This window comes from Zophobas morio, unplaced genomic scaffold (assembly GCF_036711695.1).
Source record: "Zophobas morio isolate AGI-343-1 ecotype UQ-CSIRO unplaced genomic scaffold, CSIRO_AGI_Zmor_V1 ptg000024l, whole genome shotgun sequence".
Lineage (NCBI taxonomy): Eukaryota > Metazoa > Arthropoda > Insecta > Coleoptera > Tenebrionidae > Zophobas > Zophobas morio.
Window position 1 is genome coordinate 5454698 of NW_026972129.1, and position 25315 is coordinate 5480012.

A 25315-nucleotide genomic window follows, 5' to 3' on the forward strand; every position below is an offset into this window, starting at 1 on the left:
CTGAATTAAGAACAATTTTATTGTATTTAGTTAGTTGAGCAACCAACTTTGTAGTCGTATTTTAAACATTAAAAAATACGAGTGGTTACTTCTTACAGAAGAGCTTTATTAAAAAATGTAATCATCTTCTAAAAGAAATTATTACTATATTTATGGTTGGTTCTTTTACGTATTAGATTATTCGAATTAGCTAATTACTGAACAAAAAAATATTGGATTGGCCAGATTTATTAAAAAACTATATAAAAAACATAAGTATAGTACATACAATAGATATCTAATTATATTTTACAAAGTCATAGGCTTAACTGAATGTTGTGTGAAGTGGCTCTAATATAATCATGAACTGTGTATTTCTCACGGTTTTGGATAATGGTTTTTATACGTTTCGTCAAATCTTTGTAAGTCTTTTTCTGGTGAACTACATAGTTACCAGCCAAAATTTGATCACTTTTTAATTCATTTGAACAGTGTCTCGTTTTTAAACATTTAATAAACCTCCACACATCATTTTACTATTATTACATTGAATTTACTATCAAACAGAATGTGTTTGCTACCTATATTATTGTTATACGAAAGAGTTTGTTGAGAAAAATGTTGTTCAAATATCAGGTGGTTACTTGTTACAGTTCGGGGGTTTTTACCAACCTTAGAGAAAGTTAACGAACTCAGGTAAAAATAATAATCGTTAACTTTACCTGAGGTTGGTCAAATCCACCCTTAGTGCTATGAATCTTAGAAAAACCATATCCTAGAAGTCCTAATCTTTCAGAATTTACTGTTCAACTGCTTTAAAAACAACACCTGAACTATTGCAGGGCGAGAATGGTGTTTACCTAAGTGTAAGTATTTAATAAGTAGACTCAAAGAGTAAACCGAAATTTTTCCAAGAAACAACATTCCCAGCTGTACTTGTTTACAACCTTAAAGAGCTTGGAATTTTGAGACAAATATACTATAGAGTTTAGCTTAACGACCACCTCATTTACATATTTACTTTCCTCATATTTCCGGACAGAGACTTTAAAATGCATCTAATCTTGCAGTTTTGCAATCAATAGGACATTTTACTTCAGCGCTTTTAGTAACTGATGATAGACAGTTTAATAAATTAATAAAAATGTCTTAAAAAGAAAACTGTTTTGTGCTTTTTATTCATTCTTTCGAAAACGAGGACCTTTGACTCAAAATAAAAATTATATCCGTGAAGATTTTTGTATTGCTAATAAGTAAGTGTACATATATTCCGTTCAAAACTTAGAAAACAAAGAGCCTTTAAAAAATGCCCCGAATTGAAAACATGTGACCAAGTGAAAACAGATAAATGTTCATGTTATTTCCTAAATTTTTGTAAATGTACATTTTCCGTACTTTGTTGCCTATGATAATTATATCATTATTTTTAAAATGATGTGAGTCAATAATTCAATTATGAATTCTTTTCACTTGTTCCAAGGAATGCAACAACTTCATAGCAACATACGAATGTTATTATTCGATTGTCAGATTTTGTTAGGGATTCAAGCAAAACTTATTAATAATAAAGAAAGAAGTGTTTCAAAGTTTTTCCAGGGGAAAGGTGAAAAATAGATGCAGTAATCAGTAAAAGGCGCATGAAGCCCGATTGAATCTACTGAAGTTTTAAGACATGTATTATCTAACCAATGGTAATGCTGGGTTCCTTATTCACGACTTGATCACGTGTTTTATTTTCAGTTATAATATATTAAGTGCATCGCAATGTTATCGATAATTTTGAGCAACAATAACTCGAATGCTTGTTGCATTGAAAACGCACGAGTGCTTTAGCACGAGTGCATTTTTCTTAGGCAACAAGCATGAGAGATTATTGTTGTTCAAAATTATCGATTTCATTGTGATGCACGCAATATATTCAACAGATTATTGCAAGAACAAACATTTTAAAAATAATTTTATAATGATTTACGAAGTAGTTTGGTGTGCGATACTATGGCGACGCAAGTAAATAAGAACAGCCATTTTGCAAAATTTGTGTGGGTTTAAAAAACCATGTCCAATTTTCGTTTTGGTCGTAACACGCCAAAAGAAATTGATGATTCTATTACAAACATTACGCCGCTAAATACGAAGAACTCACGAAATTCAATCTGGAGGCAATTTGAGAAGTTTTGCGGTGAACGCAAATATGTTTTTGATGGAAACACTTCCACGGAAAAACTAGCATTCATCCTCAAAGATTGGGGGTACAATATGAAAAAAGTCGATGGTAATGACTACAAAGAAGCAGTAATAAAAACGATGTGGAATGTAACGGCAAAGCAGTTGCAAGAACTGTATTTCAATAAATTTGGTATAAAGTTTGATCCTTTTGTTGACCTGGAATTCAAGGGTAGTAGAAATGCACGCGACGCAAAACGCCGGAACCTACAAATACAACCGGAAAAACGCAAAACTAGTTCCTCAATTTTGACTCTAGAAGAATACAACAAGATTCTAAAGATTTATAACGAAGACACGCCAGATGGTTTACAGAAAATGTTTTTTTATGTGGCTGGATTAGAATTAGCTTGGAGGGGATGTGAAGGTGTTAACGTTACTATCAAACATTTTAAGGAAGAAAGTGATAATTGTGGTTTGCCTACGGGGCGAATAGAATACAATTGTATTTTTTCCAAAACAGCTCAAGGAGGTAGCCATAAATTAACAGACAGCAAATGGCTTGCAACAAACACCACAGATCCTAGAATTTGCCCTGTTAGGTAATTAAATACTGTTTCAAATACAAAATAATAATTATTTTATTATTTAAGGCTCTACAAAAAAATGCTGAGCAAGAGAGGTAAACATATAACCACCGATCGTTTATTTTTAACGCCAAATCCTGCATGGAGAGAACCTAGTTCTGTAGGATGGTTCAAAAATTCACCCGTTGGAAGGAATGAAATGGGGAAATGGACAAGAACCGCCGCAGAAGAAATAGGCATCGACATAAAGAAAAAGAAGATTAGTAATCATTCATTACGGTCAACTGCAGTGTCGCAACTTGCAAAAGCGGGAGTCGGTGAAGAACAGCTTATAAAGATTACCGGTCATGCCAATACTTTCTCCATCAAACCATACCTTCAGCTCGATGGAGATCATCATTATCAAATGATTGACAAATTACGCGCCAACTCAACGGCTATGGAAGAGTCTAATAACAAATCCACAAATTGCGCACCGTCTGCTTTGGTACAAATGTCTAAAAATATAGTTACTACTTCACCAAGCACACAAACCCCTGTAAATTACTACAACTGTACCATAATTAATTACAATTCTTAGTTTCATAATTAAATATTTGGTTAGTAACCTCTTGTTTTTTTTTGCAATTAACTGGTACTTGCTTATCTTATAGTTGGCACATCTGGCTAGTGATAATTATCGGTAGTGGTAATTGCACAGTGTGCAATTATCACGTAATTGTATGCTGATTGGTTGAATTTACAAATATTGACGCGTTTGATTGGTCAGTTGACATCATGTGACATGTGAGTGCAATAATCTTTGTAATTTTTATTCATGTTTTATGGCTATTGTACAACTTAACTCAGTTGACATATACCTAGTGAAACTTTACAGCTTCATTATGGCAACAATGGACAATAATAATAATCCTTGCTGTTCGGGTCCATAAAGCTTACAATAGTCAGTTTGACTTATAAGGGGTGGTTTGGCTTAAGCTTAAGTCAAAAGTTTTACTAGGTGTATGCCAAGTGAATTTAGTATAACGTTTGAGAAGTATTATTTGTTACTATTTTACAAAACTATGGAATGCTTAAAACAGATGCACTATAGTCTTTCACAGCCTGGAAGTAAAGTTCAACTATCGCTATTTGGAGGTGACTTCACTGGGGATTAAAGACTTATTAGCACTTGGTTTGATTTATTGCTTAGACCCTGTTGTAAATGTGTTCATCAAGACGACGGTCTGCAGGGTCGGACCGGGCCACCGTGGCCCGCAGCGTACTGTTTTTTTACATACCAAGGCTAAAGATGCACTCCAGTGGTCGAATTTATAATACATCTATTACGGTCTTTTTTTTTTGTTGCAATATTTGACTCTATAACAACGGAAACCTGCCATAATAACATTAGTTAGCCTGGGGAAAACTATGCAGTAAGAATTTGTTTTTGTTTAGACTACTGTCAAGTTATTCAGTCATTTTGAATACTTATTGAAATGTTGATAATTAAATCAATATTGTGTGTTTTACTGTTTAAATAAAAATTTGTGCAAAGTCCATTATGTGGCTTCTTGCTTAATTTGTAAAATTTTAGCTTTACTTTTTAGGATAATCTTTAAAAATGTAATTAAAAAGAAAATAAATAATTTTGGTTAGTTTTGGCAAAATTGGAATATTAAATTAAATGACGTACATATCTTTAAAATCGGTTTCTCCAATACTTTTGGGTAAAAGAAAGCAGGGTATTAAAAATAACTTTTTGCTATAACAATCTTCGAAGTATACCTACATCATTTTGGACCAAAATTTTTTTATTTCTTCCTTATTTTGACGAAGGATTTTGTATTTTTTGAAACTGGGCTGAATGATAACTCACATTATCTAACACAATTACAATGAGGGATGATAATTAAAAATTAACCGGAATAATGTATGTATAAACTGAAGTGTGGGGTCCCTAGAAATTTCCATAACGGTCTATCTTGGCAATTGGCTTAAAATTCTTGCATTTTTAAATGCTATTACCTTTAGTGAGGCTTGGTTAGAAAATCCTATTGTATGTTTATACTTTCTTCTTAGAAAATCAGAGTCATAAAAACGGAATAACTTTTGATAGCTTAAACAATCTGTTAAATACTTCAGAGGATGGCAGGTATTTACTTCATGACTCCCGAGTGTCGGTACAACAAAGCGATTTGTCTTAAATTTCTAAAACTTATGGAAGAAAGTCATAAAATGGTAATTACGACTACCTGTCTTCTGTTAGAGAAATGACCTAGGCCTCTTCTTATTGTTCGTGAAACTGCAAAAATTTCGTCAACATAACAGCTTTACCGTCGATTTGTTCGATTACATTTTAAGAGTGGACAGGAGAATAATTAAATATGTGGAAAATTGTTTATAGCTCTTTGCGGTTTCACACAAGCACTGGAGAATTTACGCTCCAAAACATATATTTTTTCAACTATTATATGTATATATCTTTGAAAATAACATATAGTGTATTCACTAAAACGAGTTATCCCGTCAAAAGAACATCACGTGAATCTACGATGCTCCGTTCAACAGACTAGTGTGCTTTCCGTATAATCACAGTATCAACAACTTATTGGCGCCCTTTTTTATATTTTTTTCGGAGGAGAAAGCGCATTCACAACAGCCTCCTCTGCAGAATGATAAGTAATAAATATTGAACAATTGAACTGCAAAATGTTTTTCCCTAAAGTGCACCTGGGTGAAGTATATCTCCATCGAGACAAGATCTGACCGATGAAAACGCATAATTCGACTGTCCACCTGATGATCACGCCAATTTGTTTGTTTTGACGGGGTGACTTGTTTCGATGAATATAACACAGCCTCCTTTATGCAGTGGCATATCTGAAAGAGTTCCACGGTTTTAGTGCTATTTGGGCCCAGAATCTCTGACAGACTGAAGAACCCATTTTTTAACAATCAAAAATTTTTCGTACATTTAAATCAAAAATATATTTACTGTTTATGACAAAGTTAAAAATGTAAATAATAATCAGTCTTTCGTCGAAAAAAATTTAGTTTTAATATTCTTTCGTCGTGCTGTATAATTCAAACAGCCGATTGTTTCAAACACGTTCCAGCTACTCAATAATTTTCTAATCATGGCACATACTTTTTTATGTATGTAGATTTCTTGGTATTTAGGTTTATACGACATTAATTTTTTGTATAATGGGTATAATCTTAAGAATACACTGGTTATACAGGGTGTCTCAGAAATAAGTACATTAATTTTAATCAGTTATAGAGCTCATTGAACTCAACAACTTTTTTTAGTAGAGTTTTGTCAAGAACTTTTTAATTATCAAGTTAAAAATTGTTAAAGTTATACCCCAATTAAGGTTACCCGCCCATGGATCCTCAGTCACCCATGGACACTAATAATTATTATAATGAATAATTTATGGTCAAAAACAGTTACTAGGATACGTATTTTCCTAATCTTGTCAATGTGACAAACATTTAGAGAGAAATTGAAAATCCTGCTCCCTGATGGCGTACGGAATTTCATCGGCCCAAATGTGGGTGTTGAACACCTTCCCTCGTATAACCGACCTCATCAGTTGATGGTATAAGAGATACAAAATTTGCTTGTTCGTTTATTTTTCTATTAACCCACTCACAAAAGTTTTGCCTACGTGGTAAGTCTGTTAGTTTCAATAACTGAACTTTCTGGTCCTGAAAGGGGTACATTTGTTCTCTGAGTATCCTCCAAATACTACTCTTTGATACATCACACTAGACAGTGATGCGTGCTAGTGCCCGGTCGAGCTTCGACACTCTTCAAAACAGCCGCTTCAATATTAGCAATTCTATTACTACGTAACTTACCCCGATCCTGAGGTGCAGGTTTAAAAGATCTGTACTCTCGAAAATGCTGCAACGTTCTTAAAACTGCGCACATTTGGCAGACGACGATTTGGGAGGTTTTCTGAAAAAATTCGTTGGGCGCGAGTGCCGTTTCCCCGAGCTTCACCGTACGTTCAAACGATATCGGTGCATTCCAGATTTGAAAACAAAGCCATTTCAACACATTTCGTCTATAAATTAGAAATCTGTACCCAGCAAACTTTAAAGAGACAACGTTTAATAAAAACATTGACATAAAAATGATTGTCAGTGTCAAAACTGTTGCTACGGTACCTTCTTCATTGTTGTAGTGTTGCTATTATTTAAGTTATTATTTAAGGTGAACATAGACGGCTCGTGAATATATGGGTGGGAAAATTCGAAATTCGACTTGAGTTTTCGAAAAAATGCTAGATAAAAAAGTTGTTCCGTTTCACGAGTTCTGTTACTGGTTAAAATTAATGTAGTTATTTCTGAGACACCCTGTATAATACCGTGCGTTCATTAATTTGTTAGATCAGTTGAGGCTGTGGACGTAAAATTGACAGATTTTGATTGTCTTTGATATATTCAACCGCGTTAGTGTTTGAAACGTCAAACTTTCAAATTTTTGAAAATAAAAGTGCAAAATGGTTTTCTCTGTGGAACATAAAACATTCAGGATCGAGTCCTACTTCCGAAATGGGGTTGCCATTGAAAGCGAATGGCATTATTACAGTGCTGCTGTTTTACAAGAATTCCAACAAAAATTTCCTGACTTTAATTTTATCGTTGCTGATTGTTACATTGTTGTTAGAAACACTGTGCGAGTATTTCGTGAAACAGGTAGTGTCCACCACAAAAAAGTGCTGGACGACGTTGTGTACCAATCAAGTCATAGAAGATGTTGAAGAACGCATGGAAAATAATCCATCAACTTCATTGACACATCTGTCGCAAGAAGTTGGACTTTCCGTGGGTACATGCCATAAAATTGTGAAAAAAACCTTTTTCTGTATGAACTTCATGCCTATCACGAACTTTTGCCGGCTGATTTTAATAGACGTATTGCCTACTGCAGATGGTTTCTTGAACATCGCAATGGTAACTTGCTGGATTTAACACATTCTTTTCTGATCAAGCTTGGCTACTGATTTTGTGCCAATTTGAATCACAATTATGGGGTTTTGTTTTGTAGGTTATCTTAACTATCAAAACATGAGATCTTGGAGTGCTGAAAATCCATGTCTTTCGTGAAACAACTCCAACCTGTTAAAACTGGTGTATGGTGCGGAATATCTTGCAGGCGTATCATTGGACCCAAATTCTTTGAAGAAAACTTTGTTTTCGCCTTTAAAGTAAACTTACTCACAAATTTGCCGAAGTTGTTTTCTTTCATTAGTTTTTCTAGTTTTCAACTAGCAAGAGCTAACGTTCGTTTGTAAATTGATTTATCTCGGTATGCAACCAACACTACCGACATGTGTGTTTGTTTAATTGCATAATCTGAAAAGAATCCGAAACCGAGAAGACACGTTCAAAATCGCACATCATTCTTTGATCTAAATAATTAATGAACATACGGTACAATATCAAATGGGTAATTATAAATCAATCTTCCCAATTACTTAGCGTGGCGGTTACAATCAGTCTGAATTGTAATGTGCTTTCCAAGATACCAGGTAATATTTTTAACAAAAGAAGGTAAACGGAATTAGAGTTGAGACAAACCTATTCTAAATACAATGATGAAAATGAGATGTACTTAAATTATAGGAAAGGACAGATTTCTACCTGTAATACATAATTGAACTAAAATATACACATAAAACTCTATGGCCTTGAAAACGGATAGAGATATTGAAATTCTGTAAACGTCATTTATTAAGTAAAGTAGCTGTTTCGATTTGATAAAAAAAAACGTCAATTTTTGAAATTGGAACCGTAATTCGGATATGACCCAGAAAATTATTCAGGAGAAGTTCTTCCCCTAAAAATTCCAGACGCAACCAGAAATACCTTCGATATTCATACCATTTTTAAAAACAAATAAAGCATAGTTATCCGCTTTGTGTAAGAACATTGAGGCAATGCCAGATATTATACCACGTTAAAACTGTAATTTCGGCAGAATTGATGCAAACAAGTGATATGGTGAATTGGTGAGTGCTTCACGTTTATATAGAGAACACTATCCGTATAGGAGACACCTCGACGGGTTTTTACTTTGAATGTTACTCGAGTAAATTCGGGGTTAAAAAGGGGACAGCCGTGCAATTTGGGAAGGCAGCGATTTTTTTATAGGTGTCATAGGTGGTACACAGTGAGTCAGTATAAAACTGAGTTTTCGGGATTAGGGATGCCATGACCACGGTGTATAATAAGTTAGGTGTTCCGACGAGCGCGTGAAACGTGTCCCCAACTAGTCACAGATTTGGAGTGAGAGAAACAGAAGAGGGCGGCCATCATTTAATCGCAATGACGGGAAAGAGACGGGAGAAGTATTTGTCGGAATTAAAGCCATTTAGGTCAAAAAATCATCAAAATTAATTATCCGTTGTATTAAAATAAAAACTTTAAACATTGTTAAAATACCTAATAATTTATTTAAAAAGATGAATGTAAACTCGTTGTTAAAGATAGTTCTTTTCGCCTTCACATATTATATTAGTTTCACTCACTTCTGTTCGTTTCACAAGGCAACTAAAAAATATCCATTAACCATTATCTGCTTTACTGTTTGAGAAATAAAAATTTACCATTATTCCGTAGTCTACAGTCGAGACTCTTTTCTTTTTTCTGCACATGCCTTGGTTGTTTTCTCTTGTTCGTGTTTATAAAATTGTTTAATTAGCATAATTGTGTAAAAATATATTGCCTTTGAAAATATTTCCATTCTATGCTCTTCACAATAAAAAGGAAAGTAAATAGTCATAAAAATTTTTGTTGCGAATAGCTCTTCAATTGTTGCATCGAATACATCCACAAAATTGATATATTTCATAAATATCCCTTCCACCTATCGGAACATATTAAACATTAACAAATCTGGATGGTTTAACCACCCCCTGGATTTTGTACTAGTAAATTCAGATGTATAGTGGACCAAAAGCTATAAGGTTATATGGCCATCATAAAATCATCCCATTGTGTCGAAGTTAAGTTGTTTACAATAGAAAAGGTTTTAGGGTCGTAAATAACGTGTCCACTGCAGCTCGACCGGCTATTGTGGTTTCGTTCAGGGACGGCTTTCACTAAATATGAAAATCCACCACTCCACTATTTCTTTACTACCTGCAGCCGCTGAGGGTTCCGAAATAACCACTCGCTTTGAAAGCCGGCCCTGTTAAATGTGAGCAAGAAATGTTTAGAAGACGATTTATTGCCAACCGGTAAGCTTAGTGCGAACCACACAAAGGGGGTATTTATTTGCGGTCAACTACTTTTATGATGGTCATATAACCTTATGCCTTTTGGACAAGTATACTAGAACATGGATCTTCTTTGTTATATAACTGTTCACGGCAAATATTACATTTTGAAGTATTGTACAATTTTTTTGCCACAAATCCAGCTAAGTAATAAATGATGTTGTCAACAATTTTAGTTATAGTGACATCTTCAAATAGTTGTTCGCCTAATTCGTTAATCGGTGAATCTGTATCTAAGATATATTCAATTTTCCTTTTTATTTTCTCAACATGATTTTTTCCGCATTCTGGTATTTGTTTCAAAAATACAGGGTGTCCCAGAATTCGCGCCATTCCCGTGAATGACATGTTCCCTGTCCCGAACTGTGCCGTAATTCGCAAAAAGAATTGTCCAGGCTTTAACCGTGTGAGAACTGGAAGGCGATTAAGTTGACCAATAGAGAGGCTGCTTTTATATCCGAACGTTTCTATGTTCAAAGTTACCTATGCCAAGAACAAAAAATCGGGTAATACTAAAGTTGAATGAATTTTTTCCGAATCCCCCTCCGTCAACAAAAGGAAACATAAGTGTGGTTATAAATTTAATCATTTTGACAATTGTTTGTCATAAACTGTCACGAAATTCATCACTGACCTGAAGAGATGCTTCTGCGCCAAAGATGACTGATTAATGTACACAGAGACGTCAAGGTTTACTTTAAGGCAAGTAGCATGAGACAGAAGTTATTTCTGCTGCCATTCTAGTTAAATTGTGTTTAACTGGGCTGTACATGTCATAAGAGAAGCTGTTTCATTTCATCGTAGGCAAATAATACATTTATTACTACTCTACATAGTGTAGATACCGAAGAGCAGGTATTAGAAGTCATTTTCTTAGAGCCCCGTGAATAATGTGTTGTTTTTTTTAACGAAAATTAGTACATTTTCAGAATTCACTATGCATCATATGCCTGATATTACGCATCGTTATTTCTAAAAAAGAGTACCACATGTCCATTCAAAGAACGTTATTAAGTGTACTAAAACATAAATATCGCTTTCGATTTTCAATAAACAGTATCAATTTTTACTGAACAGCTTTGTTGCTGATACCTAATCTAAGCAACGAAAAAAGAGACGAGACTCCACTTCTCTGGTGTATTAAGATCATAGGTATCTGCTGTGGTGTCAGTCATGTGGGGGAGATACTGAAAACTGAGACTTATTCAAGAATAACATTTATGTTGCAAAGTTGTGAGTACTTTCTAGAGATTGAAAAGATACGAATAAAAATTATAACAAAAATCGTAGTTGCATTTTTTTTTAAGAACAATACAAACTATAAACAAATCAGTACCAATACCACTAAGTTATTGATGTCTTATTCATACTAGTATAAAGAATATTTGGAAATGGGTAGTCGGTTGGTCGCAGATGCTGCACTCTCGTGTAATGGTAACGATGCAGTCTTCTCTCTTGAAGGATACGATGAGTGGTCGATCTTGAGCATCCACTCATTTGCGCTACGTAGAGGACACTTCTCCTAGGATCCGCTTCCATGTTTTCTAACACTTGCTCTTCAGCACCTACACGTACATTCCGTGGAGCCCCAGCACGGCCTTTCCGACTAGGTTGAAAAGATCCATCTTCTCTTGCTCGATGTAGCAATCGGTGAAACACATGTTGGTCTGGGTGCCGACGATTATTCACGGGGCTCTAAGAAAATGACTTCTAATACCTGCTCTTCGGTAGCTACTCTATGTAGAATAGTAATAAATGTATTATTTGCCTACGATGAAATGAAACAGCTTCTCTTATGACATGTACAGCCCAGTTAAACACAATTTAACTAGAATGGCAGCAGAAATAACTTCTGTCCCATGCTACTTGCCTTAAAGTAAACCTTGATGTCTCTGTGTACATTAATCAGTCATCTTTGGCGCAGATGCCTCTCTTCAGGTCAGTGATGAATTTCGTGACAGTTTATGACAAACAATTGTCAAAATGATTAAATTTATAACCACACTTATGTTTCCTTTTGTTGACGGAGGGGGATTCGGAAAAAATTCATTCAACTTTAGTATTACCCGATTTTTTGTTCTTGGCATAGGTAACTTTGAACATAGAAACGTTCGGATATAAAAGCAGCCTCTCTATTGGTCAACTTAATCGCCTTCCAGTTCTCACACGGTTAAAGCCTGGACAATTCTTTTTGCGAATTACGGCACAGTTCGGGACAGGGAACATGTCATTCACGGGAATGGCGCGAATTCTGGGATACCCTGTATTTTTGAAGTCATTAAATGATAACGAATGATTGCATTACTGTTTTCCTGCATCTGTGTGCAATTGCCAAGTTTCGGAGGTTTTAATAATTTATAAACCGATAACATTCGGTATAGCTGCAAAAAAGTTATAAATGAGGGATGTCCATTGGCACAACCTGTTTGTCGAATTGTGCCGAGAAATCTCTGCAAAAAATATAGTTTATGTGGAATAAAGAAAAAATACATATCGCATTCAAAAACCCTCTGAAAATAAACATAACACATAACCGATAAAAAGGGAGTAATTGTTTTAAGTAAAAATAAAATTCAACATAAAATGCCTACTATTACTATAGCGACGACCAGTATTTTTTAGTGCAAAGTGTTGTTCAAAAGCAGCTCATTACTGCAATAAAAGAGCCATTCCAGTAAACACTGTTTCTACCCATTTTTATTGATAAATCAAAAAACAAGTAAAAAATCGCAGAGAAAACCTAGCAAAATCTGTCACACCTACAGAGGGAAAAAGCCTGCCAAACGCTGCTAAACAGATCTGAGTGAGAGGTTACAGGCCGCCGCTGTCTGTCTCTCTCGACCGCTCATCGTGACTAAACCGGCGTCAACTCGATGTACGGTGAATACGCTTCGTCGTAACACCTAACTTATTATACACCGTGGCCATGACCAATCCCTTTACGAAACCAAAAAAAAAATCGCTGCCTACCCAAAATGCACGATCTCATGCCGAATTGACTGTACTATTTATTTTGTTTTTGTTTTTAACCTAACAATTGATGTTTCTTTCCAAATTATCAAAATCAAACATTTAACTATGTTTTAGTTGTTAAAAACAATGACGATAGTAAATATCAAAGACTGCTATCCAACTGTATTGTTAGTTGCGTTTTAAACTTTTTATATGTAAAGTTTCTCATGAATAACCCTGTGCAGGTTTGGTTTTGATAATTTGGAAACAAACGCCAACTGTTAAGTTAAAAAAAAAAACAAATTTTAACCAAACGCTCGTCAAAGCATCTGTGAAGCACTCACCATATATCAAAATCACTCTGCATCAATACTAACTAAATGTCAGTTTAGCCTGACAGTATCTGATGTTATCTGAGTATCAATGTTGTTATTTACACAAAACAGATAACTATGTTTTATTTATTTATTTTTTTTAATATCGTGAAATATCAAAATTGTATTTCTGGTTGCGTCTTGAATTTTTTAGACGTGGATCTTCTCGTGAATAACACTGTAAGTAGTGAAAAATTTGAAATACAATGTAAAGAAAACGTTAAATTTGTTAATGTTGGACATAAGTTACACTTTGAAGAAAACAGAAACTTGGAAAATTATTTGGTGCAGGTAATTGATTAAAACAAAAAACAACAAAATAAAATAAACACTGAAAATAAATCAAAATTAAAAAATCCAAGCGAAACAAAAAAATAAATTCTCAACATATGTATTAACAGAATTAACATAAAAAAATAAATTCTGAAGTATTTACTATATTTATAACAATTACAGTATATTATACTTACTTGTTAGCGTGTTCAGTTTGGTGTACTTTTACCCAGAATACAAATATTTTGATTCGAGTATAATTCAGTTAGCTATTCCTCTGGTGGTTACAAAACATATACATTTAGGAGATTTTACTAAATGGTTTTACTTAACTACGCAATTTATAAGAGAACAAAAAATGCTAGTTTAAAGTAACAAAGCTTCTAACACTTTGAAGTAAATTTCTTGTTTTTATACTAACTAATTATTAAGTACATTAGTTAGTAAATTTAGAACAAACTAAACAGTGCCAAGGACTAATACATAACTATGTGGTATATAACGATATTCACTTTTTAGAAATTTACATTATGCACATATCTTGTGGTAAGTGTACTATACCGCAAATAGAAATGAATATGGGATTAAAATAAAAGTATGAACTTCGTCAAATGATGTTCATTACCCTTCTATTTGCGAATAAACATCTACACAGGAGAAAGATGAAGATGAGTCAAACGAAACAGCAATTCTTTGGAAGAATTTTTTTATGAATTTTTTGTATACAACGATCAATTTAAACCAATTGTTCGTTATAAAAAGGATGAACATTGGACAAAATATTTTTTGTTTTTATACAACTAATGATATATATTATTTTGGTTATTTCTTCAATTTTCTAAAAATAGTGGAAAGTAAAAAATAAACGACGATACCTAGGAAACAAGTATCCACTTAAAAGCAAAAATTTCATCATTGGAACATGAACAATTATTTCTGGGAAAGTTGTAAGTATTAATTAAGAAACTGTCTTCAACATCAATAACATGTTTGATGCAGTCACTTCAAAGTTTACAATCAATTTTCCCGGATTTTTACTTCCCGAGCGTAGGCGAAAGTCTGTCTGTCTGTATGTCTGTCCGTCTGTCCGTTCGTCTGCCATCTTTTTATTAGACAGATAGGTAATCTCCGAAAGTACAGGGCCGATTGTTGTCCATTTTGTATTTATATTACGAATAGATGGTAAAACGCTAACCAAAATTTGTCTAATCATCCCCACCAATAATGTGATGACGTCACTTCAAAATTGTACATGGTAAATTGGTTTTAAGTTGCATAAAATAACATAGTCCTACACATGCAGTTTACGACTCCCTGTTGAGTTTTTACCCGAAACGTCTAGATTTTTTGGTAAATATTTTACAATATAATTTTGAATCTACAAAACCGAATACTTTGAAATCTTGCAGATGTTTTAAAGCTATAATAAGCATGATAAATTTTTAATCAACATATTGAAAAAAAATTGATGACAATCTAAAATATCCAAAATATGATGAGTCTGTACTTGTGATTTACCATTCCGTTCATATTTTTTTGGATTTGCTCATACAAGGTGACTCAAAAAAATTAGTGAATGAGTCACTTTACTTTATTGAATAAATCGGGAACTGCAAAACCGAATGCTTTGAAATCTTGCAAACATTTTAAGGTTATCGTAATTATGATAAATCGTTAATCAAAATTTATTCATTCATTTATCTCCTCCCAAAGTTTTGTTGGATAAATCCTCTTTGAATTATGCAAAATATTATCACTCTATACTTGTGATTTATCATTGCATTCACATTTTTTAGATTTGTTTATGCAGGTGGCTTAAAAAATAAGGAATGAATCACTTTATTTTATTGATCAAATCAAGAACGGTTCACTCAATTTTCCCGAAAATTTGGGAATACAATACTGTTATTATTAGTATTACATTGCAGCAATTCAAGGTAGCATATGTGTCTTTGCAAAAATGTTGATGACGTCATCATAAAATTTTGTAATGTTTAAATTCATTTGAAACATTCGTGCAGCACGCTTCTTTACATTTACTTTAATATTACATGTTTACATTTGTTTATTTCAACTTATATGGGTTCTCTTTCTTATTTATGGATAGGGATTTACTCCATTGTCCCCATCATCAGCTTCGACACAGTGGACTTATCATAAAAACAACTTTAAACTGGGAGTACATTACCAATGTTTTAATAAAAATCACCTTTAGTTGTGATTTATCAATAATCGGAAAAAATGTAACGTTGCGGGAGAGGGAGTCGTAGAAAAAGTATAGTACGCGACTCGGGGGTAAGGCCAATTACACTTCTCGTGGAATTATTGCGCTCGGCTTCGCCTCGCGCACAGTTTTTCCACTCGTGTGTAATTGGCTTCTTACCCCAAACATGGCGTAATATACTATTAACAGAATTAGAAAAATGATGGATTTAGACGACGTATTGCCCGAAAATGTTAAAAATGCAGCCAGTCAAGGATTAAACAGTGCAAATAAAACCGGTAAAGTTACTTACATTATTGCTTTTCAATTCCTTGACAAATGTTGACAATTGACATTTCGGTAAGGTAATATTATTTTTCTACTCCCACATAGTAATCCATGAATTACGAACTGTCGAGCCTCATAGTAAAACCATAGTTACACCCACTGGCATGTAATGAATGAACAGGCACGTAATATATATATATTACGTGCCTGTTTGAATAGTTTCCATAGCAACTATAAACATTTGCTTTCCCAAAAAAATTTCTTCTGAAAGTGATTCTTCATTATAGATCGTAGAAAAAGTATATGACACAACTCTGGTGGTAAGCTAATTACGAACTCATATTACATCACTCGCTCGCTACGCTCGCTCGTGTGTAAACTTCGTTCGTAATTAGCTTCTTACCACCCTCGATATGTAATATACTATTTTCTACAAGCATTTTGTTACTTAGTGATTACCGACAACAAATGATCTACCGAAATCCGTTGATTACGCACAACGTGCGTTTGGTTTTCGTATCAGGCACACGTGCGCAGCTTTTTCAGTCACAAAATTTTCGCTATTTTTTTTAATAAAAGACATTCATAATGCTTTTCTAAAATATTTTTTACTAGTAACAAAACTTACAATTTACAGAGAACTAAATGTGAATACACAATTTGAACCATTCGAAATTTGTATTGCTGAAGATTTACCAATAATCTTATTTTCTTTATCATCACCTGTTTTCTTGGTTTCGGTGACAACAATATTTTCACTGCAACCTCCTGCATTAACTTCTGACATCTTAATTATCCGATGGCCTTCTCCAAGAATTTGGTTAGCTGTCTTCACTTTATTTTGAATTGAGTCCTCTACGTACGTTTCTGCCGTGCTTGTCGATCTCCAGCCGCCATGCCGTTTTAACTGGAGAATATCTGCTCTAGCGTCCGCCAAAAATGTGGCTGATGATCTCCTAAATGCATGACCTGTATATTCTGCAGGATTTTTTAGATCAAGATATTCGGCTATCAAAGACGGTATTTTTCCTATGGTATTAATTCCAACCACTTGTGTTGAACGCGTTTCATGTCTGTAGTTTACGAAGAAACGCTTATGGCCCGTGTGTGTAGGTCGAAGAAGTGCATATTTTCTATAAACTTCCAGTAAGTTGATCTCTTCTGTATCTCCAATAAATGTTCGGCAAATTTTAGTTTTCGTATCTGGGACCCTAATTATTAGAACAGCGCTTCTATCTTCGATATCATCAGTGGACATGTTAGTCAATTCTGCTCTTCGCAACGCACCGGCAACGCCGAAAATGAAAGCTACCTATAAATGCAAGAATTTTCAAATGCACACAACATATTGTCAAAACGTACCTTCATCACCAAGTATTTACTATCCTCAGCTTTTTGCAGAAATTTATAAAACTCTTCTTCGGAAAACACTCGTGATTTTTTAGCTTTGTCACCATCGTTCTTCCGTTTCAAAAAGGAGACTAATTTCGAAAAATTACCAATGCTGACATTGTGTCTTATATTCATCGTTGATTTCAACATGGAGTTATGACTCCACATGCTAGAGCACTTAAATCCTTTTGCCTTCTCCATAAAATATGCCAACAGTACACTTTCGCATACTACATTTTTCACGTTCTTCTTTTGACACCAAGATTGAAATTGTTTATAAACTATTTCATAACGCCCCTTTGATTTTATGAGAAACAACTCTTCTACTGCGGCGCTTGCCGCTGCTGCAATCTCAGGAGAAATATGATTTCCTGCTTCTTCAGAATCAGAATCAAAAGCAGAATTCACAAAATCCATAGTATTATTGCACTTGTTATGCTTTCTTGTTTTCAGAACTCACAAAATAACGAACAAACCATATACGTCAAAAAATAAACAAAATTGGCATTGTTTTTTTTTACAATCGGGCATGCATCAAGGTGTCGAGTTAGAACAGGTGAGTTTATTAATGAACTGTTAAATGATTACAATTATTTGAAATTTTCGAATTTGAAATATCGCTTGTAGAAAAAACGATATTTATGCCTCGAATGGGAACTCAGATTACAGTGCTTGGCCCAATTACAAAACTCGGCTTCGCCTCGTTCTGTAAACCTTGGCCTGCGCACTGTAATCAGTTCGTTCCCCCTCTCGATATAAAATATACTATACCCTACTGATCTTGCATACACGATACAGTTATGACTTTCCTACTAGCCAACTTTTATAAATGTAAACAGGCATTTAATAGACAAAAATCGGTAAAAAAAATTAAATTCGCAAAATAAATTTTATAATTCTTCATTGTACTTCAAGGACGAGGGAAGTTCTGTCGAAACAACTTTCGACAAATTTTTTCATTACATCCCGCAGTTTTCGCAACTGAAAAATTGCAGTTGCGGAAAGGTGCGTCAGATCATATGCTGCAGAATTGTATTTCTAATATTCGATGTAACAAATTAATTTTTCTGCTGATTTCGATTATAAGTATGTAGGTAATTATTTTTATTACTCTTTTTACATGTGGGTAAGGCGGTAAGAAAAATAATGATTATGCCAACATTCTAGAATCATATACTTACTATTGTTATAGAAAATAGCAACACCAAAATTAATAAATACTTTTCGATATCAAATGAAAATTTGTAATAACCACATTCTTCTATTGTGACACAGTGTTTTAACTTCATAATGAATTAAGAGAATAAGTATCACATTTATTATTGAAATACGTATGTGATATTTGCATTTTTCTATTACTCCTATTAGATATGCATTTTTGATTAATAAAGTGAATACTTCGTTAACTGTAACAAAATCATAAAAAGTTAAATATATGCTAAAATTATTATTTAATCCTGACAGTCCATACAGTTTTGCTCCGCGCTTCATGCTACGAAGGACGAATCCACCCTGGAGAGTCGGACAGTCAGATCAAAAACTGCAATGTGCTTAAATGCATTTTATAATGTGGTTTATAAAACGTAGCTTAATTAAATTGCCAAGCGGTTAGTAGGTAATTTTCAGCTGAGCCTGACAGCCAGCTGTGCAAGTAATTAAAGACATTGATTTTTTTTTAATAAATAATAAATTCAGTAGCATGGAACTTGATGTTTATGAACTATTTGTTCATAAATTAAGACCATGTCCCGAAATGAAAAAAATAGTCTTCAGTAACTCTCGTGGCAGCAATAAAGGTTTCATTAAAACTGGTCCAACAAATATTATTGGCTGACCGGTAGTGAAACAACAAGCAAACTATACTGTATTTCACAAAAAATTACATACACTTTGGAATTCCACAAGTTACAGCGATATTTTTAACATGTCGGTACGGCTTTACAAAAAGATGATCAATCTGAAGAACACAACATTGCGTCATTTAAACGAAAACCACTTGGAAAAGGAAGTCAAACTATACTACATTCTCTTAATTCGGCTTATCGTAAAAACATATACAACACAATGAGACAGTTAAAAAAAATAGGGACATTATTAAACGTTTAATTGACATGATAATTTTTTTGGTTACACAAAAAACAAGCATTTCGGGGACATGACGAATCACAAATCTCTCTTAATCAGGGTATTTTCAAAGAATTAGCAAATTTGTAATTAAAATTGGATGATAAATTTAAAGTTTTTGGAGGAGTCTTCAGTATTTAGTGGTCTTTCTAAAACCAATCACAACGATTATTTTAGAAGTATTTTTACTTTATTTGTTACTGTTAATTTTGTTGGTATTTTAAGAACTTATTTTTTGTTTTACTTGGCATTTTTAATTTTACTTTTATAATAATTTTCCAAATTGCTACTTTTTCTAAGCATAGTTATCTCAACGATTTAGAATTTGACGTTTTCTCTTCATGTTATTTTGAAATCTTCACATGTTGGGATAATTATTTGACGTACTGCATTTCTATAGACTCCTAACACATCCATGACCCTTTCTTTTCCTTCCTTTTCCTCTCCTGGCAAGAGTTGCTTTGACCTTCTCGCTGATTTTTGCTGAACGACATATGTAATATTTACAAAAAAATATATATGTAATACACATAAAATATTTGTTATATTATGCTGAGTGACATGCAGCACCGAAACAAAAATACTTTCTATATGGCTATATATACAGGGTTGCTAAAAAGTATGGATACAGCTAAATATTTTCAGAACGGGGTATCAGAAATTTGGTATACAAGTAAAAGTATTTGAACTCTAAAATATTATTCAAATTTCCATCAATATTTGTTTTTTTAATAGCCCGAGGCGTCAAATTTAATATTTTTGAAAAAAGTTTTTTTTTCTGCATTCAATAAATGTAACACGTCGTCCTTTAAATGCGCTAAAATGTAAAAAACAATATTAAAATAGTACAATTTGGAAAAAAAAACCACCTTTTTTTTATTAAAATTTTTACAATTATTATAAACTTTTATTTAATTTTTATATCAACTAAAGAACTAATGATATTTTTTTTTATAGATTACTTGAGTCTCAGTAACACTTTTAGATGAAACATTAACTAAACTCTTGCTTGAAATATCTTTTATTGCTTCAGTGTTGGACTTGGTTCATTTTTGCAGTGGATATTATAAACAAATTAATAACCATTTTATCTTTAACTACCAACACAATTTTATATCATTTTTATGAGTTACCCTTAGTTACTGGTTGTTTGTTTCACTATAAATTATCTCGTCGTCTGCCAGTTCAACTGGTTGTGTTACAAAAGCTACTCTGGTGGAAGTTGCTTGTGGTAAGTTTTTAAAATAATTGTAGTGAACTGGAGTAATGTAAGGCAACAAGTCCTGGATATTATTTTTCTTGTTTGGGGTTACAGGACGAAGGGTAAAAAATCAATAAAACAAAAAAAAAACACTAGCTAAGAATCACGACAAAAATACAAAGAATTATCACAATTTGGACTTGATTAATGTTTCCATTGAACGTTCTGAACAATAATTCACAGTGTAAAAACAATGTTCCCTTAAAATGGGTTTTAAATATGGATTTAGTTAATTATAGAATTGAAAACTATAAATCGTCGGTAATTACTTGATAAATGTAACTCAAAAATGATTATTTTTGGATTTGGTCCACTTTAGTTCTGAACCCCTCATCTATCGACCAGTGTTCTGAAAAAATTGATCCGTAGTTTCCCACGAAACCTTACATTTTGTGGAACCTCATGTACAGCGTAGTTGTTATGACGCTGAGAACAAGGAAACTTATTCTTATTACTGTCTATAATCTCTCTAGAGGGAGCAATTTTTTGTATTACAAATTCGCATTTAAAAATTAATTTTTGGGTAAAACTGTCAACTGCAAAATAGCTGAATATTTGCAGGGTTTACAGTTTTTATCTACTTAAATCGAAAATTTTTAAGAAATACTGTTTCATCAAGGTTCAAATTTTCGACGATTTGACATGAAACAACCTATTTGTGAAAACCCGAATGGAAACGGTTTTATTTATGCGATAATAACTGTAACCACAATGCGGTTTTAAGTATGTGTGCTCGTTCTAACGTTATTACTAAATTAAATTGAAACAAAACGATAAAATGCCACTGGAAAATAAAAATCAATAAAAAAAAATATTTTCGCTTCGTAGAATTAGATGCTGTTGTCTTAATGACTGCGACAAGCGATACATGAGCAACACATGGGAATACGAACTGCTCAAAAATAAATTCAAGGTGATTAAATAACACGCTAAAGATTCACATAAGATAAGATACATGTTCAATATTCGCAATACATACAATGCATCGGAGAAAATAACAGGTCCAGCAAGCAATAAGCCAGAAATACTGTTTCTAAAAACTTTAACCGTAATTTAAATGTATAAAGAAGAAACACCTACACATAAATATTTACATTCTCATGCTGCAAGCGTTAATCACTGATCGGTACTTACCGTATGTTATATCGTGTGTCACAGTCTCAGCCAGCGATACAATCACAGTTTGTGTCATGTTCCTGATAGACGGTGAGGTTCCAGGAGATTTTGACAAGGGCTTCGGAGTTTTGGTGAAGGCCTCGATGTCATTTTCTTGTTTAGCCGCCGAAGGCTCCATCGTGAACTTCAGCCACCACCTGTTGCTAAACACAAACACCCACTGACCCCCAGAATGTAAATAAAATTCACTGCAACTTATATTTATCGTTGTCTCTTACAACTGTTTTAACGTCAAAATTTTTTAGGTTATATCAATTTAATTTATATCAACAAATCATTTTTTCACATTCTTCGTGTATATTATTAGTACGTACACTTTAAATTACGAAATTATTCTCTTTAGAGATGTGGACTAAGGATATCGCAGTAGGCAAGTCCAAGTCCGCACTTCATCCAAACTAACTTTTCCTTTCACAACTAAATAAAGTCTTATCCCAGTTTCAGCCAACGCACTTCATAGATAATACTTGGTTCGTGTCTCCACCTTTCATTGGAAATATTTGTGTAAATATTTGCAGAATGTTTCTAAATGTGAGGAAATGAATAATCTAAGAATATTCGCCTTGCTTGCTAAAAATATAATTCATTCAAACCATCGGCATGTCGCATTATCGTGGGTATTTCTGTGCCCGCGGAGATGGCATTGAAAATATCAAAGACAAAACACATTTCACGACAATGTTGTCATTACTGAACGAACATTGACAAGGTTCTGTATTTTCAATTTCGGATTTATCAAATTTAAGTAAAACCGTATTGAATTATAAACATTATTGTATCTATTGACTGATTTATTTTTAACTTTATCAAACAAGACCGCGCATGTTTTGGCGCAAGCGAATTAATCGGGTGTTACCCGAGCGTCTTTGGTAGTTAAAATAAATTGTACCTAATTATTTTTTATCTTTATTAAATAGATGCTTCGTCGCTTCGAGATAGAGAAAGTTGACGTTTAACTAACCTTGAAGAAATTTTTGTTGACGAATTATTATATGATTTGTGGCTGTATCGTATCATATATTTCAATTTTTGAAATATAAATATAGCCAAAATTATGAACGACCATGTAAGTATTGGAGATCACAACAAACTCTTTCTTTATCGTAAGTCGCGCGCAAGACAATTAGCAACATTTTATTTTCACAGGATTAGGGATCTGTAAAGGTCTAAAAATAGTTTATTTCTATTAAGAAACATGTTGTTAGATGACTCTCGTAGTTTGACTTTGTTAAATACTGATATAAGATTAATAAACTTTACAAAAATAATTATTTATGATATACTGAAAGTGAGATTTTATTTTGAGTGTGGAAGTTTAAGGAACGAACAAAATAAAATCACTTTTAACATGAATATCGTACACTATTTTTTATAAAAACACTGTAAAATGCAACAAAAACGCTGAACTTAACTTTGAATTATTAATTAACTTTTACTAAGGAAATCAACAACATCGCGGTAGATGTGAAACAAATTCATACAAACTCTCAGTATGTTGTTAGCAATAAACAAAATGTTCATAAATGTTTACAACATGGATACTGAAGAAAACGAATAAAACGATGTAGTACCCGAGGCAATCGAAAAAACAGCCAAGAGAGCTACCCTCGATTTGCTCCCGGCGAAGTGGAGGCAGTAGTATGAGATTGCTTACAGCCGATATTTTTATGAACAATTTTACATTTAAAACCGTGTTAAAAGTAGTTTACTATTAACACTAGTGGCATCAAGTGACACGTTTAATAGTGTTTGTTTAAAAACTTTTACATTAATAATAATAATAATAATAATGATAATCTAATTTATTTACAACAAACTATAAACCGATAGTGGATACAATGACACACAGTGTAAGATAACATACAAAATGGTAATTGCTAATGATTAAGTGATAAAAAAAAATGTCTGCAAGTTAGTAGACATTTGTGGCACATTCAGTGTTATTCAAAAATATGTCAATCATTGGTATGTACATACGCAAAGCAGTGTAACGAACAGGGTTTGGAACATTTACCTTCAAGCTTATCACCAGCCTTGAAGTAAATTGACATGTGTGGGGAAACCAAAGATTGCCTGTAAACGACCAAATCATTAAATAAGTGAAAAAGTCGGTACCTAAAGTATTCCTATCTTTTTTGCGGAAAAGCAGAAATTATAATGTTTGTACTGTCGGCCAGGTAAATAATAGTACAATACGAAAACATCATCATTTAAACCAAAAAAAGAGTTCACTCAACATAAGAATAGCAAGCACATTGTCACAAACATATTAATTACAAAAAATATAAAATAGTTCCACAATATATTCAAATAACGCCAATTAAATTTCGCAAGAGGGTCCTGTTCATTAGCAATAATGCCAATGACCTAGCTTAGTAACGTTGATTTTAATGGGGAAGAGTCGAGTTGTTACCCAGAATGGTCATGGACATTATGTGAAGTTTGAATTGTCACCCGGGATGGTACGAGTTGCCTCCCGGCTGGCAGGTGCAAAAATTTAAAGCCGACGTCAGGAATTAAATTTCGGTTTCTGGTAATTTTCCCAACGACAGAAATTTTAAGTAGAATTCTACAGACATCAGTTTTTAGATCTCTTATTAAATTATGAAATAGATAATTATATAAATATATAACTTATATATAAATTAGAAGCGTGGAGGATGCTGTTAAAAATATACGGCAATAAAGTATTATACAAAGAAAAAATTTGTTAAATATTAAATACATAAATTAAGAAATATGTACTTATATGAATCGACTTTGTAGAGATAATATCGTATCATTAAAGAATCGAAGAAATAATATTTCTATTAATTTGTATGTAGATATGTAGAGGCCAAAGGACATTTTTCTTTCCCTAGTGTAACTTTCAAATTGGTATTAACGTTTAAATCTCATTGTTAATGGGTATCTATTCAATTGCGTCCATTTTACACAACTAAATTTATTGGAAAAAAATCATTCAAGATGTGTCCTACTTTATTTTCACCGCCACTGTATATTTTTATGTAGTTAGGGTTTAGGGTACAAGTGAATAAGCAGCTACCTACTTAGCTGTTGCGTGCATTATTATACCGGAACCTTTTTTAGCTATGAACCTACACCATAAAGTCCCTACGTTCAGTTTGAAAGAAAAAATATATCAATACATTGGAAGTAGGAAATATGTAACCAGTGTTACCTAAAAAAATACAGACCTAATTTTGTAGACCAAGAAATTTGAAAGTATCTGGCATGAAGTTAATGAAGACATTAGGTTTTTTCTG

At 33.2% G+C, this 25315-nt stretch overlaps 2 protein-coding genes across 2 annotated transcripts in view; both read right to left on the reverse strand.

The window, feature by feature from the left end:
- The window catches only part of LOC135135447 (ribosomal protein S6 kinase alpha-5-like), a 60967-nt gene extending 38117 nt beyond the window's left edge, over window positions 1–22850 (reverse strand). Inside the window, exon 1 of the mRNA XM_064064500.1 lies at window positions 22008–22850. Within this exon, the coding sequence (XP_063920570.1) occupies window positions 22008–22167 (160 nt within the window). The 5' untranslated portion in view covers window positions 22168–22850. The remainder of the gene's footprint in view (window positions 1–22007) is intronic.
- Window positions 16728–18303, reverse strand: LOC135135240 (uncharacterized). Its single transcript, XM_064064261.1, has 2 exons — window positions 17459–18303; window positions 16728–17408 (listed from the first exon to the last, which is right to left on the reverse strand). Exons 1-2 carry the CDS (start codon window positions 17903–17905, stop codon window positions 16728–16730), a joined length of 1128 nt encoding a protein of 375 aa, XP_063920331.1. The 5' UTR covers window positions 17906–18303.
- Window positions 22851–25315: the final 2465 nt, after the last annotated feature.

What these genes read in the sequence shown, in the direction of transcription:
- LOC135135240 (XM_064064261.1), bottom strand. Translation starts at nt 17,905, where the DNA reads ATGGATTTTGTGAATTCTGCTTTTGATTCTGATTCTGAAGAAGCAGGA. An exon ending in GTAAATACTTGGTGATGAAG is followed by an intron (nt 17,409 to 17,458) that starts GTACGTTTTGAC and finishes TTGCATTTATAG; the next exon opens with GTAGCTTTCATTTTCGGCGT.